Raw genomic sequence first — 19436 nt, 5'->3', positions numbered from 1 at the left:
GTGGAATTGGCTAAAGTGGACTGGGTAAACAGATTAGATGGTATGATGGTGGATAAGCAGTGGCAAACATTTAAAAAGATATTTTATGACTTGCAACAAAAATATATCCCTGTGAGGAGGAAAGACTCCACAAAAAGAATGAACCAACCATGGCCAATGAAGGAAGTCGAGGATGGTATCAGGTTAAAAGAAAAAGCATACAACATGGCAAAGATTACTGGTAAGCCCGAAGATTGGGAAAACTTTAAAAACCAGCAAAAGATGACTAAAAGAATAATAAAGAGGGAGAAAATAAATTGAGAGTAAACTAGCAAGAAATATAAAAACTGACAGTAAAAGCTTCTACAAGTATATAAAGAGGAAGAGGGTAGCTAAAGTAAACATTGGTCCCTTAGAGGATGAGACTGGGGAAATAGTAATGGAAAACAAGAAAATGGCAGAGGAATTGAACAGATATTTTGTATCTGTCTTCACAGTAGAAGACACTAATATACCAATAATAGTAGAAAATCAAGGGGCAAAGGGGAGGGAGGAACTAAAAACAATCACTATCACTAGAGAAAAAGTACTAGGTAAATTAATGGGTCTAGAGGCTGATAAGTACCCTGGACCTGATGGCTTGCATCCGAGGGTCTTAAAGGAAGTGGCTACAGAGATGGTGGATACATTGGTTGCAATTTTCCCGAATTCACTAGATTCTGGAAAGGTTCCAGCGGATTGGAAAACCGCAAGCGTAACACCCCTGTTCAAGAAGGGAGTGAGACAGAAAGCAGGTTAGACCAGTTAGCCTAACATCTGTCATTGGGAAAATGCTAGAATCCATTATTAAGGAAGTAGTAGCAGGACATTTGGAGACTCATAATACAATCAAGGAGAGTCAACATGGTTTTATGAAGGGGAAATCGTGTCTGACAAATTTATTAGAGCTCTTCGACGAAGTAACAGCCAGGGTGGATAAAGGGGAATCAATGGATGCAGTATATTTGGATTTCCAAAAGGCATCCGATAAGGTGCCACATAAAAGGTTACTGCACAAGATAAGAGCTCATGGTGTTGGGGGTAATATACTGGCATAGATAGAGGATTGGCTAACTAACAGAAAACAAAGAGTCGTGATAAAAGGGTTATTTTCAAAATGGCAATCTGTAACTAGCGGGGTGCCGCAGGGATCAGTGCTGGGGCCTCAACTATTTACAATATATATCAATGACTTGGATGAAGCAACAGAGTGTATTGTGGCCAAATTTGCTGATGACACAAAGATAGGTGGAAAAGCAAGTTGTGAGGAGGCCACAAAGTGTCTGCAAAGGGATACTGACAGATTAAGCGAGTGGACAAAAATTTGGCAAATGGAATATAATTTGGGAAAATGTGAAGTCGTCTGCTTTGGGAGGAAAAATAAAAAAGCAAAATATTATTTGAATGGAGAAATACTACAAAATGCTGCGGTACAGAGGGATCTGGGTGTCCTCGCACATGAAAAACAAAAAGTCAACATACAGGTGCAGCAGTTAATCTGGAAGGCAAACAGAATATTGGCCTTTATTTCTAGGGGGATGGAGTATAAAAGCAGGGAAGTCATGCTGCAACTGCACAGGGCGCTGGTGAGATCACACCTGGAGTACTGCGTATAGTTCTGGTGCCCATTATTTAAGGAAGGATATACTTGCATTGGTGGCAGTTCAGAGAAGGTTCACTAGGTTGATTCCGGGTATGGAAGGGTTGTCTTATGAGGAAAGATTGAACAGGTTGGGTCTATACTCATTGAAGTTTAGAAGAATGAGAGGAGATCTTATTGAAACATAAGATTCTGAGGGGACTTGATAGGGTAGATGCTGAGAGGATGTTACCCCTCATGGGGGAAATCTAAAACTAGGGGGCATAGTCTCAGAATAAGGGGTCGCCCGTTTAAGACGGAAATGAGGAGGAATTTCTTCTCCCAGAGAGTCGTGAATCTTTGGAAGCTGTGGAGGCTTTGAACACATTCAAGGCTGAGTTAGACACATTTTTGATCTGTAAGGGAGTCAAAGGATATGGGGAAAAGGCAGGAAAGTGGATCAGCCATGATCTCATTAAATAGTAGAGCAGGCTCAAAGGGCCAAATGGCCTACTCCTTCTCCTATCTTTTATGGTCTTATGTTACATGAGCTGCCTTCATATTGGTGGTCTTTTCATTCAGATTCTGGGAACCTGACATTTATGAGCTGGTTTGCCGGGTTTATGCTATTAATTCTGTAGACCGGCAGACGATTTGTAGACTTGGTTTTGCCTGGATCTGTGTGGGTTATTTTCCAAATGCAGGGTATGTGGGAAGCCTTGCCCAATAGGAGCACATATGGGAAATTCTGTAACGCACTGCCCACGATTTTCCGACCATTGTTGAAAAATCATTGAGATGCCTGAATTTCTGATACGCTCTTCTAGTGAACAAGTCTCTCCGCCAGGATTGAGGACTCATAAAATTCGCGGGTCTATGGAAAACTGATTAAACGGCATAGATGTTAGGAGTCAGCTCATGAGCGAGGTTCCTGGAATTCAATTTTAAAAACTCAAACTAAAAGGCTCAATAGAATACAATAAAAGTGGTTTAAAATCCACCGTACAAGAAGGAATAGCTCAACAGATAGTCTCGATCACCTTTGCATGTCACGAGTTTGTACAGGATTTAAATGTGATAAATTTAAATTCAAGGACCTAGTCCTATGCAAATATAACATTTAATTGATTGAAAATTGCCTAATTTACAGTGTTAAATAAAATTTAGGGAAAAAATAATTATACATCTTAAAATTGTTCAAAATTATTTATAGCTAGTGAAATATATGGAACACAGAGACTTACAGTTTGATTAAAGATGAAGAAAGAAATGATTCTTGATGAATAAATGCAATCTTGTTCCAGCCAAGGTCACTGTATGTGGATAGATATATAAAGAATATCATTGCGATGCCACCATCTGTGTGAATTTACACATACATTTCTAAACAGTGCAACAAGCTTACAGTGAACTTAAATATGGGGCTTTTTAATACAATTTTTGATAAATCTGCTTTAGATTAGAGAAAAGTTACACCACGCTGTATTTTCCATTGTTAAATGAAAATATAATTTCGCCTTTATTATGCATACACGCATTTACTATTGGCGTCAGCTTGACTCCCTCGGAGTCAGAAGGTTGTGGATTCAAGCCCTATTCTCGAACTTGAGCGTAAGTACTGTCATTTCAGTACTGAGGGAGTGCTGCAGTGTTAGAGGTGTCATCCTTCATATAAGACATTAAACTAAGGCCCTGTCTGCCTGTTCTGGTAGTTCACATGGACATCAAAGATCCTTTACACTATTAAACCAAGAAATTTTCCTGTGTGCTGGTCAACATTTTTTTTCCCCGCAACCAACACCACCAAAAACAGATTAACTTGTCATTCATCTCATTGCTGTTTGTGGGATGTTGCTGAGTGCAAAATGGCTGCACTATTTGTCTACATCAGAACAGTAACCACTTCATATTAATTAATTATATATGAAGCACTGTGGGGTGTTTCTAAGATACATAATAAGACATTTCTTTCTTCCTTTTTAGTGTTCGTTCTCACTCTCCTTTACCATATCCAAATTTAATTTTCAATCATCTGATCAGACTATTGAATTCTGACATAAATTATTATACAAAATAAACATATTTAGGAGGAGGTTAAAATCCAGTAAAATCCAATAATGGAGGCGATTTTCAACTTACAGCTGCCTGTTTTCAGCTGGAAAAATGGGCCTCCAAATGGGCCTCCAAACTTTAGGTGGGGATCTTGTTCGCCCGATATCTGCTGGAAATGTGCCAGATGCCATTTTGAGTCTGACGTGTTTTAGTTGTCCAAGGTATTCACCCAAAACTGGTGGACACCTAATACCATATGTAAGTGAGGGTCCTGTGCCTGTTTCAGGATGCTGCTGCCATTTTCAACTTCCTCGGCACTGAAATTCGCCCACAAATCCTGGGCGGAAACAGTCAGGAAGGACACTGTACCGGAGTTATTTAAAGGGTTCCTCAGCTGCGGTTAGGTAAATACCTGGTTAGTCATTTTAAACTACTAGAGGTCTTCTGTGCCTATTTCTGGATGTGTTGGCTGCTGTAGTAGACTGCAAAATTCTCCAGTGCCTCTATATCCTTTTTGTGATATGGAGACCCGAACTGTACACAGTACTCTAATTGAGTACTTGGTTGGTGGTGGGGGGGAGTGGAGGAAGGGAAAAGGGAGAAAAGGATATTTGCTACTTTCTGCATTTTGTTTAAAAATTTTAACCTATTATCTTTTCCGTTCTTCTGAATGGTCATGATGAGTACTGGCGACCCTCTGTAATCTCAATCAAGTGACCATTGTGAGCCTAGATGGTGAGTGTCAGAAAATAGTTTAACTTGCTTGGGAGGCATCTCAACTGAGTGCAATTCTATCATCAGACAACACCCATGCACACACATTTTCAGGCAGGGGCCGTTGAATGGTGATGAAGAGATAGCTTTAGAGCAAAAAAACCCACAAAGTCTCTTATGTACGGTTGTAATCCGATGCCACTAAAGAAGAACTCTAGTCAATAATTGTTTTATAAAAATTCAAGAAGTAGAGTTTTCAAGCTGCGGTCGAGAAAAGCCCAGTTTTTATCTGGCTTTGTCTACCAGAGTAGTGCCTAGAAAAAAAGAGTGGAAGATTAACTCTGATCAGTGGTACCACTACTCCACCCTTTTAACAACTACCCGCCTTTCCATTGAGCCCTGGCAATCGCTTCGTATTGTTGGCACTTGAAAATGGTATAAAATCAGAAACATATTGATGGCTAAGCTGTATCACTATTGCCAGATGGAAAATAATGTCATGGTTTTCACTGTTACCAATTGTCCCATTTCTGCCAACAGAAAAATTGCTATTGATGCCAGCTGCATAACTTAACATTAATAGATGGGGTTGGCTTGTCCCTGTGAATGTAATGCTTCAGAACACAGTTTATATGTTAATGCACACGTGAAGCCATTAAAGTTAAATAAAATAATCTGTCTTTAAATCAAATTAACCCACATTCATTAATTAAAAAGAAAACGCAAAAAGGAACAATTTATTCCACTTGTGCATGTTAGCCTCGTAAATTTGTTAGTAGGTAGGCCTCCTCACATGAAATAAACTGAGTATAGCACAGTTTCCCATTGGATAGCTTCTGTTCATAAATCAACTGTCTCTATTCTTGTACCAAATAAAATAGAGTTTCTGTTTTGGTGTTACTACTTCATTATAACGAAAATCTGAGCACCAACCTTTTAATTATTTTGCCCACAGGGAGCAGTGGAATGCATCATACAGATAATTGTAACTCTGGAGGCAAAGTTGTCAAGTGTTTAATTGCCATCTGCTTACTAATTGAACACCTTAAAGGCACTTTTTAGGAAGTATTACTACAATTCCAGCTACAGGAAATATTCTGTTTCAGGATTGCAGGCTTTTGGTGAAGTACACACATTATTTCTGTCAGGCTCTCAAAGTGAAACAGTGATGAACACTTACATGTTTTTTGGATTAGCCTCTGGACTATTTATTGGGAATAGAACAATTTTAAATTGACTGTTCCTGTAAACATTTTTTCAGAGCGCCTTTGCATTCCATTTCCTTTTTGCAAGGCCCCTGCTGAACCACGCAGCTCTTGCTGGGTGCAGTGGGCATAGACTGCTGCCGTTGCTCTTATTTCTGACCCAAGGAGGTGCATGAGAGTGGCCTAATGGAGCAATCTTTTGTGACTTTTCCTTCCCTGCCTGGCACCTCCATTACCAGGATGGCTGAGATTGGGAACTTAGTGGAATAAGGCAACCAATCTGCATTTCTCAATTTCATGCCACCTTACTCTCTTCATGTAACTAAACTTTAACTTTCTGGGTTTCTTCATTTCACCAAACTTGTCAGTAACACCCAACTAGCCTTCTGTGAATATAACGAGACTAGCATTGTGACATTTTGTACTGAAAACATTATATAAGGATACCCCTACCAATGCTGCAAGTTAGAATGAACAAAAAAAACTGCTGTTAACAACCAAAGGTTCACACAACTCAAGAATGATTACAGCATTATTTGTTTAGTGAGCAATAAACTGAGACTTGCTAAGTATTTGCTTTTATATGGTTTGCGCATACATTATATAGATATATGTTGTATGTTAAAGTCTTGCATCTGTGTGCACTTTCTGTAACATTATACTTTTGCCATTACACTTTGATGTCTCAAAGAAAAGCAACAGTAAATCAGACTGAAGAGCTAGGGAATGTGCAAATCAAAAGTAAGGAGAGGGCTAGAAAACTACCAATGAGAAACTACTTTGGACTTATGAAAACAATCATTACTGAATGACCACTCCTGTCAACTACAAATAAAGAAAAACAGAAGGTGACCCCATCAAATCACGCAAAATATTTTTAAAAAATAATGGCTGCCATTTTTCCTCAGTAATTGAAATTTCTAAGTTTAAACAAAATAAAAACATCAAAAATTGCAAAGTTCACAATAAAATGATTAAATGTACCCACTGAATTGTCTTTTGTATCTTTTAGTACCTTCATTTTACTTCAAGGCCTCAGTCTATCTAAAATATCTAGGCTTCTACTGGATATTTGATTTCCCAAAACAGTTGGAGAGTCACCACTATATATATATATATATATATAGATACTACAGTCTGAGCAAAGTTTCCCAGCGTGCATTAGTAGCTTTCTCTGAGTTGAAGTAGAAGGGTGCGTCCTCTCATCAGGGGAGAACTTGAGTTTTATTAGTTTTTCCAACAAAATTTGAAACAGGCTTCAGTGCAGGCTTGGTGTGTAGCAGAGGGACTTACAAGCATAAGACCCTGAAATTGAATCCCAATAGCTTTCCTCCCACAACCAATGGTTGGGTCTAAATACCAAGATTCTATAAAAAGAAAAATTTAAAAGGGTACGAGACTAAGTGGAAAAAATTTTCAAAAAGCAGGCATGATGAGCCAAATGGCTGCCTTCTGTGTTGTAAAATTCTGTGTTGCAAAAGATTCTGTGGCACTATTAAAAGAAGACCAGAGGTGTTCTGGCCAATACTTATCTCCCAAGCAACACCTAAAACAGATGTTTTGGTCATTTATTTCATTGCTGTTTGTGGAAGTTTGCTGTGTGGAAATTGGCTGTCACATTTCCTACATTACAACAGTGACTACATTTCAAAAGCACTCCATTGGCTGTAAAGCACTTTGGGATGTCCTGAGGTTGTGAAAGGCGCTCTATAAATGCAATTTTTTTTGTATAATGCAGCAAACACACTAATCACGCACTAAATGTTTAAGAATGAACTGGCTGGTGGTGGAAAAGCAGGGAGTGGGTGGTTGGTGGGGGGTGTTACTGATCCGTCAAATGGGCTGCAGATGGGTCAAAGAGGGAGGCTGACCAGAAGAAATGCAGATGATCCAACAGTTCATGCCGCATGAGTAGTTTTATCTATTATAAGATTAAATTTTACTTGGGATTTAAAAAAAAGTATATGTTTGGTAAATTGAATTTGATCTTTTTTCTCACTGGCATTCAAAGTGGAACTGTAATGTTATTAATGGTATTAAAACAAATCCATCACAGAGCTGAAACAAAACACGTGGGATACTCACAGTGATCTCAGGGCAGTGAGCTGTCGGAAAGTGTCACGTTGGATTTCACAAATTTTGTTGTGATGCAGGTCACTGAAAATGGAAACAGATGGAAAAATGAAGTTTTAAGAACAGGCACTCGATTGATGGACACTTTTTGCATTTCTTATGGGAACAGAATTCTAATTAGAAAGAAAAAGTTGCCTGTTCAAATGTATGGATTTTTCTTACATGTGCCATCAGTTAACGGATGAACCCTTAACTCATGTTTGCCTTTAAGAAGCACAGAACAGTTTTCTAGCACCATAGGCTTTGAACTTACAGCTTAAGAAGTTTTTGGCAGCCAAAGAAACTCGGGAGTTCCTGTATCCAGTTGTAAGACAGATCTCTGTTAAACACAAGATCACACAATTAGAAAAAAAAGTAAATAATAGCTTTTTGTTTCATCATCTAGGTGTCTGAATCATCATCTTGGAGCCACCTCAAGCGCATAGATATAATTAACACATAATCCAGCACAGGCATGATTGGCCGAATGACCTGCTTCTGTACTGTATCATTCTATGATTCTACAATAGTTAGGAATACAATCTGAGTTCATTTTCCATGAATTGGAAGATGACATAATTCAAAATCAACACTGCAAGTAATCCAGTAATATTAAAATTACAGTTCCACTCTTGGGGAGTAATTTTGACTTTGAGCAATAATGTAAAATGGGCAATAGAGAATCGGCAGCCCGTTCTGCATCTCTCCTGATTTTCATTTCCATTGACTTCAATTTGCTATCGCCCGTTTTACACTATCACCCAAAGTCAAAAGTCCTAGTTTCTCTATTTGGTAATGAATGTATGACAGTGTTCCTAATGTTCTTTGCTCCTCTCTAGAAACCATTGACTTATGCTGAGATATTGGGATATAAAATTGTCTTGGGCGTTAGTGCAAAACAGGTGACAGTGCATCGGCAGGCCGGTTTACATTCCGCCCCGTTCTCTTTTCCATTGAAGTCAATGATGAGTTTATACCCCATTGTCCCACAAACATCAGCAGGACTCCAGTACTTTGCCCAAGTGGTCATACTTCTGCAAGGCTGCCTGAGGCTTGATAGCAAGTATCTCTTTAAAAGACTGTCCATGAATTCAATTAGTTAGTACTGAGACTTCCAGACTAGACACATAGCTTACTTGTTCTACGGTAATTAACACAAGATTAAAACAGGACTTGAAAACATTTTGATGAAGAAGCCTAGACCATTTTTTAACTTTTGAAACTCTTTAAAACATTTAAGATTTTGTTTGTTTACTTCTAATTCCAGAAATTATTGGTATGCTGCATGCAATGGTTGAGTCATTTCTAACTTACAAGACCTGCAGGTTAGGTAACTGCTTGCAAACAGTGCTTGGAAGAGAGGTTATTCGTGCTCCAGTCAGAGTCCTGACAAAATAAAAGATGTTACTCTTGATAAATATATTATCTGATCAGTTTTTTCTTATAAATACATTTTGAAGTATCAGTTAAAATTGTTAAGAATCTGATAATGGAAAACTTACAGACTTTCCAGACTTATGGTTCCAGTAAGGTCAGGAAATTCAGTTATTTCTGTGGCACCATTCAGTGAGCTAGAAAGAGAGATGGGAGTAATATTTAAGAAACTAATACAGATATTTGGCCTAGAAATCCTTCACAAGATCTCAATGATATGAGGGCTTAATTTTACAGATATACTTACAGTAGACGTAATTCAGGTAGATGTTGAAAAGCAGACTTTCCAACAAACTGAATGGGATTGTCGTAGAAATGGCTGTAAAGAAAAAGCACTTTAATTGTATCTATGCTTTCAACGGTGTGTCTTTGGAATGGTTGTTGGCTCAAGAATATATTTGACTTTGATCAGCTCAACTTAAACTTTGCATCTCATTAGTAGTCTAACACAGGGCTAAATAAAGCTTGTTCATTAATATTTTGATATTTTACACTGTTTATGATTTTTTACTTCTACTAACTTCATATTTTTAAGGACACAATTTAGTATATCCTTAATGTATTAGGGATGTGCTATACTAAAATTTCCTAAACCCCAGCCTGTAACAAACAACAGGCTAGGGGATGTGGGCTCACACCTCTGCTGTCCCAGCCTGCTTTGCAATTAATTTCACTACTATGCACAGACTATTCACAGATCTTTGCAATGCAATCTTTTCTCCATTTACAGTGCAGTATTCCTGATATGACTCTGTACCACATGGAAAAAAAATGACTCAAGCACTACACACAGCCTTTCAAGATAGCAGAAAACCAATGACTGTTAAATGATTGTAGAGTCCCAATTTTCTTTCCTCTTATTTGTTTGTCCTCCTCCAAATTTCTCTCTTTACCCTGTTCCCTTGAGTGTGGTGACTCAAGAAATGTACAATTCCACAGGTGTCAGTCGGTTGCCAATGGCTCATCCAAGTGGTCGTTATCGGCGAACCCGGAGAGGATGTGCCAGCAGGATATTTGACCATAGAGGGCTCTAATATACTGTCCTCACCTAAATTTTGAGCTGCGAGAGGGCAATGTAGTGTGAAAGACCAACAGAGTGTGGAGTTTGCACTCAGTGGGAGTGATTGGGACATAATTATTGAAAATTTCATTTATACATTTTAATTTAAATTTATTTCTATTTACTATATTTCAGGTGTTGAATACAGGAGCTGTTCAAAGTTGTTTATTTGGTTTGAGGGGGCATGAGAGATATGATTAGTTGTTCTCTGATTGGCAGCTTTATCCTGTGGCAGTTGGGTTATTACGCAAGTTAAAAAAGTATAACTTTCAGCTGAGTAGCAACAGCTTACTCTCAAGCTGCAAGAGGCCAGTGGAGTACAGCTACAACACTGGCATCTACCCAACAATGTGGAAAATTGCCCAGGTATGTCCTGTCCACAAATCCAATCCGGCCAATTACCGCCCCATCAGTCCACTCTCAATCATCAACAAAGTAATGGAAGGTGTCATCGACAGTGCTATCAAGCGGCACTTACTCACCAATAACCTGCTCACCGATGCTCAGTTTGGGTTCCACTCGGCTCCAGAACTCATTACAGCCTTGGTCCAAACATGGACAAAAGAGCTGAATTCCAGAGGTGAGGTGAAAGTGACTGCTCTTGACATCAAGGCAGCATTTGACTGAGTGTGGCATCAAGGAGCCCTAGTAAAATTGAAGTCAATGGGAATCAGGGGGAAAACTCTCCAGTGGCTGGAGTCATACCTAACACCAAGGAAGATGGTATGGTTGTTGGAGGCCAATCACCTCAGCCCCTGAACATTGCTGCAGGAGTTCCTCAGGGCAGTGTCCTAGGTCCAACCATCTTCAGTTGCTTCATCAATGACCTTCCCTCCATCATAAGGTCAGAAATGGGGATGTTCGCTGATGATTGCACAATGTCCAGTTCCATTCGCAACCCCTCAGATAATGAAGATGTCCGTGCCCGCATGCAGCAGGCCCTAGCCAACATCCAGGCTTGGGCTGATAAGTGGCAAGTAACATTCATGCCAGACAGGTGCCAGGCAATGACCATCTCCAACAAGAGAGACTCTAATCACCTCCCCTTGACATTCAGCGGCATTACCATCGCCGAATCCCCCACCATCAACATCCTGGGGGTCACCATCGACCAGAAACCTAACTGGACCAGCCACATAAATACTGTGGGTACAAGAGCAGGTCAGAGGCTGGGTATTCTGTGGCGAATGACTCACCTCCTGACTCCACAAAGCCTTTCCACCATCGACAAAGCACAAGTCAGGAGTGTGATGGAATACTCTCCACTTGCCTGGATGAGTGCAACTTCAACAACACTCAAGAAGCTCGACACCATCCAGGATAAGGCAGCTCGCTTGATTGGCACCCCATCTACCACCCTAAACATTCACTCCCTTCATCACCGTCACACCATGGCTGCAGTGTGTACCATCTACACGATGCACTGCAACAACTCTCCAAGGCTTCTTCAATAGCACCTCCCAAACCTGTGACCTCTACCACCTAGAAGGACAAGGGCAGCAGGCACATGGGAACAACACCACCTGCACGTTCCCCTGTAAGTCACACACCATCCCAACTTGGAAATATATCGCCGTTCCTTCATCGTCGCTGGGTCAAAATCCTGGAACTTCCTACCTAACAGCACTGTGGGAGAGCCTTTACCACACGGACTGCAGCGGTTCAAGAAGGCGGCTCTCCACCACCTTCTCAAGGGCAATTAGGGATGGGCAATAATGCTGGCCTTGCTAGCGACGCCCACATCCCATGAACGAAAGAAAAAAAGGCTGGAAGAGTGTGAGGTTCTCCCTCAGCAGGAGTTCAGCCTTAAGGTGCCTTTGGACAAGAATTTTTGAAGTTCAGGTTAACACTATTTTGTAAGTTAGACATAAATGGAACGGAGTACAGGGAACCCTCTTAATGTGTGTGGAAAGTGATTGTGTTGGCCATCAGGAATTCTCAGTGTATCCAGGGGCAGCATATTTGCACAAAGGGTCGGAAAATTGAGTCTCTGGAGCAGAGGATCTCTGCGCTCAAGCAGCAATTGGCTGAACTCCGCAGCATCAGAGAGGATGAAGGATTTCTGGATTGTTCTCTCTAGAATGTGGTCACCCAAGACCTAGACAGTTCAGGACTTAGGGATTATGTAGAAAGAGAGAAGTGGTGACCATCTGCAAAGGAAGCAGTCGGAGACAGGGCTCACAGATGCAGGGAACCTCTGAGCCACTGGAATTATCTAATAGTGTTGGACAATGTGTGGTGGACAGTGACCGCAACGCTGGCGGTTTGTCTTGAGCAACATTGCAGCACCGTGAAAAAAGGGTCTACCCAAGGTAGTCTAGAAGAACAAGAGAGTGGTAGTAGTGAGTGATTCGCTAGTCAGGGGTATAGATAGTCTTTTTTTTCAGTTGTGACTGTGAGTCCCATATGCTACATTGCCTCCCTGGTTCTAGGGTGAAGGACATCACAGAATGGCTGGAAAAACTTCTAGAAAGGAAGGCAGAGCAATGAAAAGTCATGGCCCATGTTGAAACCAATAACATGGATACAGGTACATTTGAAGTCTTGCAGAAGGAGTTTGAGGAGTTAGGCACTAGACTGAAAAATAAGACCTCAAGGTTGGTCATCTCCAGGTTGCTTCCTACACCACATACCGGGCAGATTAAGGAGAGGAAGATAAGAAAGGATAATGCATGACTACAGGGCTGGTTCACAGTCTTGGGACATTAAAGTTATTTCTGGAACAAGGGACAGCTATACCAAAGGCTGATTAGCGGATGGAAAATTATGGAGAGAATTTCTGATATGCACTCAATCCTCACTCCAATTTATAATATGTAAAAGGTAGCAGCTTTAAGGAGTCGATTATATTTAATCAAACTATTTCAGTTGAATAATAACTGATTGTAAAACTGTTAATTTGGCTACTTAAGAAGTGAACAAAAACTGAAACAAAAACCTAGAGAGTGACTTTCATAAAATTATATCCCCGCTCATCCCCATAGAACTTAGTGTATAAAAGTAAACTTTGAAAGAAACTTACATTGTTAGAAGTGACGGATTACCAGCAAATGCGTGGTCAGGGATCGACTGTATGTTGTTGGTGTGAAACCCCCTAAAAGGTAATTTATATCAAATAAACAATAACATACAATATTCCAAACTTCCAAAAACTTTTATCATATCAGTATAATCTCAGAAAGTTCATTCTTTCTTTCATACTGTGGGTATTCACCTATTAATTCATAAGCACAAGAGAACTTTATTTTAGGATCTTAGCCTTTTAAGAATACATCTCATTTGGTGCAATCAGTGCACTTCAGAAGTAATTTGTTGTGTGAAGTGCTTTGAGATGTTCTGACATGAACTGCTGCTATAGGAATATTATTCTCCCCCCAACCCTTCCCTGCCATAGAAAAATTGCTTCCAACAGCAACAGTAACTTACATTTCCATAGCACCATTAACACAAGCAAAACCTGAGCAGGATAAGGAGGGAAATTAGGGGAGGTGGGCAGAGGAGTGGCTGAAAAGGTAGGTTTTAAGGAGTCAGTTGAAAGTCGGGGAAGTGTAGAAAGGAGAAGAAATTTGGCAGAAAGTCCCAGGGTGTAGGAGGAAGATTGCTGATGGCTCTGCCACTGATGGTGGACAGAGGGAAGGGGTGAATGCACAATAAGCAGAGTTGGAAGAGGGCTGAAGGAGGCGGCAGAGGTGGGGCATAGCAAGGCTGTAGAGAGATTTGTAAATGAGGACAAAGATTTTAAAGTTGAAGTGTTGAGGGCTGGAGAAATAATGGAGATTGGCAAGGACAGGAGTGATAGGTATGCAGTGGAATTCTGGATGAGTTGGGGTTTAGGCAGTGTGGAGCTTGGGGGACCAATGAGGAGGACATTGGAAAAGTTGAGTCCAGAGGTGTCAAAGGCATAGCTCTTTCTCCTGTTTTTTTTTGTGTGCTGGTTTCAAAAATTCTCATAATACTAAGTCACAATTTGAAATGGAAATTTTTTTTTAAATGAAAGTATTATTTCTCCCTTTATTTTCTCCCTAGTCATCGTGATCTTCTGAGGCCAGGCATGACCTGTAGACAACCTGCTTGTGCCAATACAATTTTGGGTCAGCTGCATGGAGGCTTGCCAGAACTGTCTCTAGATGATTTTTCAGCTAATTGTTCACTTTGCCTTTTGTGAAAGGAACCTAACCGTTACTCAACATTTACTTCATTTCTGAGCTACTTCATGTCAATGCTCCAGTGTGCCACTGTTTTGCACCAGCTATAAACTCCCAAATCTTAATGCTTTGATTTATAGCAAGTCCTGCCTTGTAGATTTGTGCAGGCGCCAGAAAATCTTTAACCATTATCTGGAGTCGCAACCGTTACCAATCTGTGTTTCCACTGATGGTTTCATAGTCTGCAAATTTTGAAGTCACTTCCAGGGAAGGTCAAAGCAAAAAATGTTTGGAAAAAAATACAGTAACTGATCAAAGAACAAATTGCTGGAGTATTGACTTTTATCGCACCAGAGTCTTTGGAAGCAGCAACAGCATCTCATTCAGTCATTTTCTCTTCTGACTTCCATTTTCACTTCCAAGATCAGAATCAGTGTTATCAGATTCTACACATGGAACCAAATATTAGAACTCACTTTACCTGGCAAAGAAAATACCAACTATAAGAGCAGAATTGCCCTGGTTGCTTGTGTAGCAAGATCATAAATGTATGCAAAAGAAATGGCCCAAAAATTCACTGACACAATCCTACTAACAATGACCCTTGGCGGAGTTTGTGGCGTCAGTGGGATGGCACCTCATTTACATGAGGCCGGTGGGTGGAAGTGCGACTTGGAGCACTCTTTTTTGGTGCTGCCTGTCCCATGCCCCAGGAAACTTGGATTGGCTGTCTGTCTGTGATAGGGGGAATGCCCAGGCCGATCCCCCACCCCCCTCAACCCTGGCCACATGTTCTGAAAGTAAAAAACTAAAAATCGCTCTTTCTCTATGGATGAAGCTGGTGTTGGAGGTATGTGAGAGAAGGACTGCTAACTCCATTTTGATTGTTTTGGTGATAAAGCTGCATCTACTTGCTGAGTTGCAATACTGATAGAATTGGGTACTTACAGTTCTTTAAGATTTGCCAAAGCCCTTATAGCAACAGGAAATTCATCCAGATTGTTGTAGTTCAAATCTCTGTATTAGACAACAAATATTGATCAGAATGAATTTTATTAGATTACAAATAAATTCATGGTAGCACACATTTATAAAGTCAAACAGTTAACAGTTTGTCTACTCCATTTCACTTACATCTTTTAACATATATTTAACATCAGAATAACATTAACACAATTTTTTAGTAGAATCAAAGGAATGGATGGATTTTTATCATTTTTAAAATCTGGCTGTCTTTTGAAAAATTAAAGTAGCTTTTTAAATCTTGATGCATTAAACTAATGTCATCCTTCAAAAGGCTAAAAAAGTTTTAATGGGAAAGAGCCTAAAAATGGGAAAGAGCCTAAAAATATAGTTCCCCTTTTGTAGATGTTGTGGAACTTTGTTGCCTCTGTTATCACAGAGCCCGATTCCCAGTGCTATAGCACGCCCCTGTTTATATTGTGGTTGCATTCCACTATACATGCATTGTTTTTAAGTTGTGGTTTGCGAGTTTATATCCTGGTTGCTGCACATTCCCCAGTGACTGAGAAATTTCCATGCGAGTCAGCAAGCTGCATTACTGGCCTGTATGACCGAGCTGAACTGCTGAGCCCTTCAGTGACCAGAAAGGTGACCTCTCCCTCCAGTGGTATCTTTTAAATTGCCACCCAGTGAAGTGCAGTCTCCAAGGTACTGGCAAAGCCCACCTCTTCAGATGGGTCTCATTGCCTCTGAAGGAATCAATGGGGGTTCATTTCCACAGGGGTTCTCCTCTTTAACCTTTTTTAGCCTTTTTACCTTTTTATTACCAATACATCTAAAGATTACTTTCCTCTCTGTACGGCCTGCTCTACTCCCTTGCTTTTTTCCTTCATTGTCATAATAGTTCAACCCTCCGCCACACCTCCAGTTAATCTTCAGGCGAAAACATTAGTCCTAGCTCTGTTCAGCAATCCCATCAATACAGTACACTCCTGCCCCAGTTCTGGTTCCAATGCACCAGGAATTTAAATCCTTTTCTCCTACTCCGTGCCACTAACAATGCATTTACCTTCCTCATCTGGCTTTCCTATTATCACAAGATTGCTAACCTTTGAGGCCTTGTTTCATAATCTATCTCCTAACTCCAGGACGTCTCCTTACAGGACTTGAATCCTATTCCTCTCTACATCATTGGTTCTGTCATGAATTATGATTTCGAGCTGGTACTCCCTCTCCTTCCAACTCTGTTATATTCCTTACTTTGGGACTTAATACGCAATTTGGGACTCATGTTTACAGGTACAGAAGTAACTAGCAGATGAGACATTAAACTGAGGCCCTGTCTGCCCTCTCAGTTGGACGTAAAAAATCTAATGGCACTATTCGAAGAAGAGTTCTCCCAGTATTCTGGTCAACATTTATCCCTCAACCAACATCACTAAAACAGATTATTTGGTCATTTATCTCATTGCTGTTTGTGGGACCATGCTCAAATTGGCTGTCTCATTTCCTTGCATTACAATGACCTACACTTTTTTAAAAAAGTACATAATTGGCTGTGAAGTGCTTTGGGACATCCTAAGATCAGGAAATGTGCTATATAAATACAGTTACTTTCTTTCACTATTGACTCTCCCATTACCACTACATTCTTGCATTTAATCTCTCTCCCCCCCTCCCCTCCCCTATTAGAAATTACAACGCTGATGGTTTTTCTGCATTGCTTGTGGATTTCTGTTCTAACAAACATAAAATTGAATTAACTTTAATGACAGGCTTGCAAATTTATAGCCAGAGATAGAATCATAGAAAGTTATGGCACAGGAGGCCATTTGGCCCATTGTGTCTGTGCCGGCCGAAAAAGAGCTATCAAGCTTAATCCCACTTTCCAGCATTTGGTCCGTAGTGCTGTAGGTTACGGCACTTCAAGTGCACATCCAAGTACTTTTTAAATGAGTTGAGGGTTTCGGCCCCTACCACCCTTTCAGGCAGTGAGTTCCAGATCCCCACCATGCTCTGGGTGAAAAAATTTCTCTTCAGCTCAGGTCTAATCCTTCTACCAATTACTTTAAATCTATGCCCTCTGCTAAGGGAAATAGGTCTTCCCTATCCACTCTATCTAGTCCCGTCATGATTTTATATACCTCAATTAAATCTTCCCTCAGCTTACTTTGTTCCAAAGAAAACAACCACAGCCTATCCAATCTTTTCTCATAGCAAAAATTCTCCAGCCCTGGCAACATTCTCATAAATCTCCTCTGTACCGTCTCTAGTGCAATCACATCTTTCCTGTAATGTGGTGACCAGAACTGTATGCAGCTGTGGCCTAACCAATATTTTATACAGTTCTAGCATAACCTCCCTGCTCTTATATTCTATGCCTCGGCTAATAAAGGAAAATGTCCCATATGACTTTTTAACCACCTTATCTACCTGTCCTGCTACCTTCAGGGATCTGTGGACATGCACTCCAAGGTCCCTTTGTTCCTCTACACCTCTCAGTATCCTTCCATTTATTGTGTACTCACTTGCCTTGTTTGCCCTCCCCAAATGCATTACCTCACACTTCTCTGGATTGAATTCCTTTTGTCACTTTTCTGCCCACCTGACTGGTTCATTGATATCTTCCTGCAGTCCACAGCTTTTCTCCTCACTATCAACCACACGGCCAATTTTTGTACCATCTGCAAACTTCTTGATCAAGCCCCCCACATTATGTCATTATGATACGACTCTTTCATCTAAAATATTGTACAGGCCATGAATTATCAGGGTAGTATTAATGGTCACAGATGAATGTATCAAGTGTTCTTTGGTATTGTGCTTCATGAATGTGCTGAGAAGTCATCAGTTGCTTTTAATTATATTTGTGGAATGGTCTCAGAAACAAGCATTGAAGCCAACACATGAAAAGTTCTGCAGCTTCTACAGTTCATGTGTGGCCCACGGATCTAGCCCAAGGATCTAGACTTATCAAATACTTGTAAACAATTTTACAACACCAAGTTATAGTCCAGCAATTTTATTTTAAATTCACAAGCTTTCGGAGATTTTCTCCTTCCTCAGGCAAATGTTTCAAGAGCTCCTTGAAGCCTACGCATTTATACATATTGAACAATACATGGTGTTTACAGACTGCCCCTGCAACTGCCCGTTGCCAAGGCAATCACCGTGTTCAGACAGAGAGGTGTCACCTGCAGAACCCCCGAATACACATTCAACAAAAAAACAAACAGGGAAAAAAAACAGAGAAAAAAAAACACAGAGAGAGGCAGAAACATCCGGAAGGCAGAGAGAGCCAGCAAATGACCCATTATATTAAAAACAGATAACATTTGTTCGCTGGTGGGGTAACGTGTAGCGTGACATGAACCCAAGATCCCGGTTGAGGCCGTCCTCATGGGTGCGGAACTTGGCTATCAATTTCTGCTCGACGATTTTGCGTTGTCGTGTGTCTCGAAGGCCGCCTTGGAGTACGCTTACCCGAAGGTCGGTGGATGAATGTCCATGACTGCTGAAGTGTTCCCCGACTGGGAGGGAACCCTCCTGTTTGGCGATTGTTGCGCGGTGTCCGTTCATCCGTTGTCGCAGCGTCTGCATGGTCTCGCCAATGTACCATGCTCTGGGGCATCCTTTCCTGCAACGTATGAGGTAGACAACGTTGGCCGAGTCACAGGAGTATGAACCATGCACCTGGTGGGTGGTGTCATCTCGTGTGATGGTGGTATCTGTGTCGATGATCTGGCATGTCTTGCAGAGGTTACCGTGGCAGGGTTGTGTGGCGTCGTGGACGCTGTTCTCTTGAAAGCTAGGTAGTTTGCTGCGAACGATGGTCTGTTTGAGGTTGGGTGGCTGTTTAAAGGCGAGTAGTGGAGGTGTGGGGATGGCCATAGCGAGGTGTTTGTCCTCATTGATGACATGTTGAAGGCTGCGGAGAACATGGCGTAGTTTCTCCGCTCCGGGGAAGTACTGGACGACAAAGGGTACTCTGTTGGTTGCGTCCCGTGTTAGTCTCCTGAGGAGGTCTATGCGATTTTTTGCTGTGGCCCGTCGGAACTGTCGATCGATGAGTCGAGCGTCATATCCCGTTCTTACTAGGGCGTCTTTCAGCGTCTGTAGGTGTCCATCGCGTTCCTCCTCGTCTGAGCAGACCC

General features: G+C 41.0%; 1 protein-coding gene across 1 annotated transcript in view; it reads right to left on the bottom strand.

The window, feature by feature from the left end:
- LOC137334620 (leucine-rich repeat-containing G-protein coupled receptor 5A-like) overlaps positions 1-19436 on the bottom strand; it is a 139109-nt gene that overhangs the window by 11568 nt on the left and 108105 nt on the right. Inside the window, exons 7-14 of the mRNA XM_067999438.1 lie at positions 15268-15336; positions 13197-13268; positions 9362-9433; positions 9183-9251; positions 8995-9066; positions 7955-8020; positions 7654-7725; positions 2842-2910 (exon numbers count right to left, since the gene is read on the bottom strand). Coding sequence (XP_067855539.1) covers positions 2842-2910; positions 7654-7725; positions 7955-8020; positions 8995-9066; positions 9183-9251; positions 9362-9433; positions 13197-13268; positions 15268-15336 — 561 coding nt within the window. The remainder of the gene's footprint in view (positions 1-2841; positions 2911-7653; positions 7726-7954; positions 8021-8994; positions 9067-9182; positions 9252-9361; positions 9434-13196; positions 13269-15267; positions 15337-19436) is intronic.

The sequence above is a fragment of the Heptranchias perlo genome, chromosome 18 (genome assembly GCF_035084215.1).
Source record: "Heptranchias perlo isolate sHepPer1 chromosome 18, sHepPer1.hap1, whole genome shotgun sequence".
Lineage (NCBI taxonomy): Eukaryota > Metazoa > Chordata > Chondrichthyes > Hexanchiformes > Hexanchidae > Heptranchias > Heptranchias perlo.
Note: the sequence above shows the minus strand (reverse complement) of the source record. Positions and strands in the feature narration are given on the sequence as shown.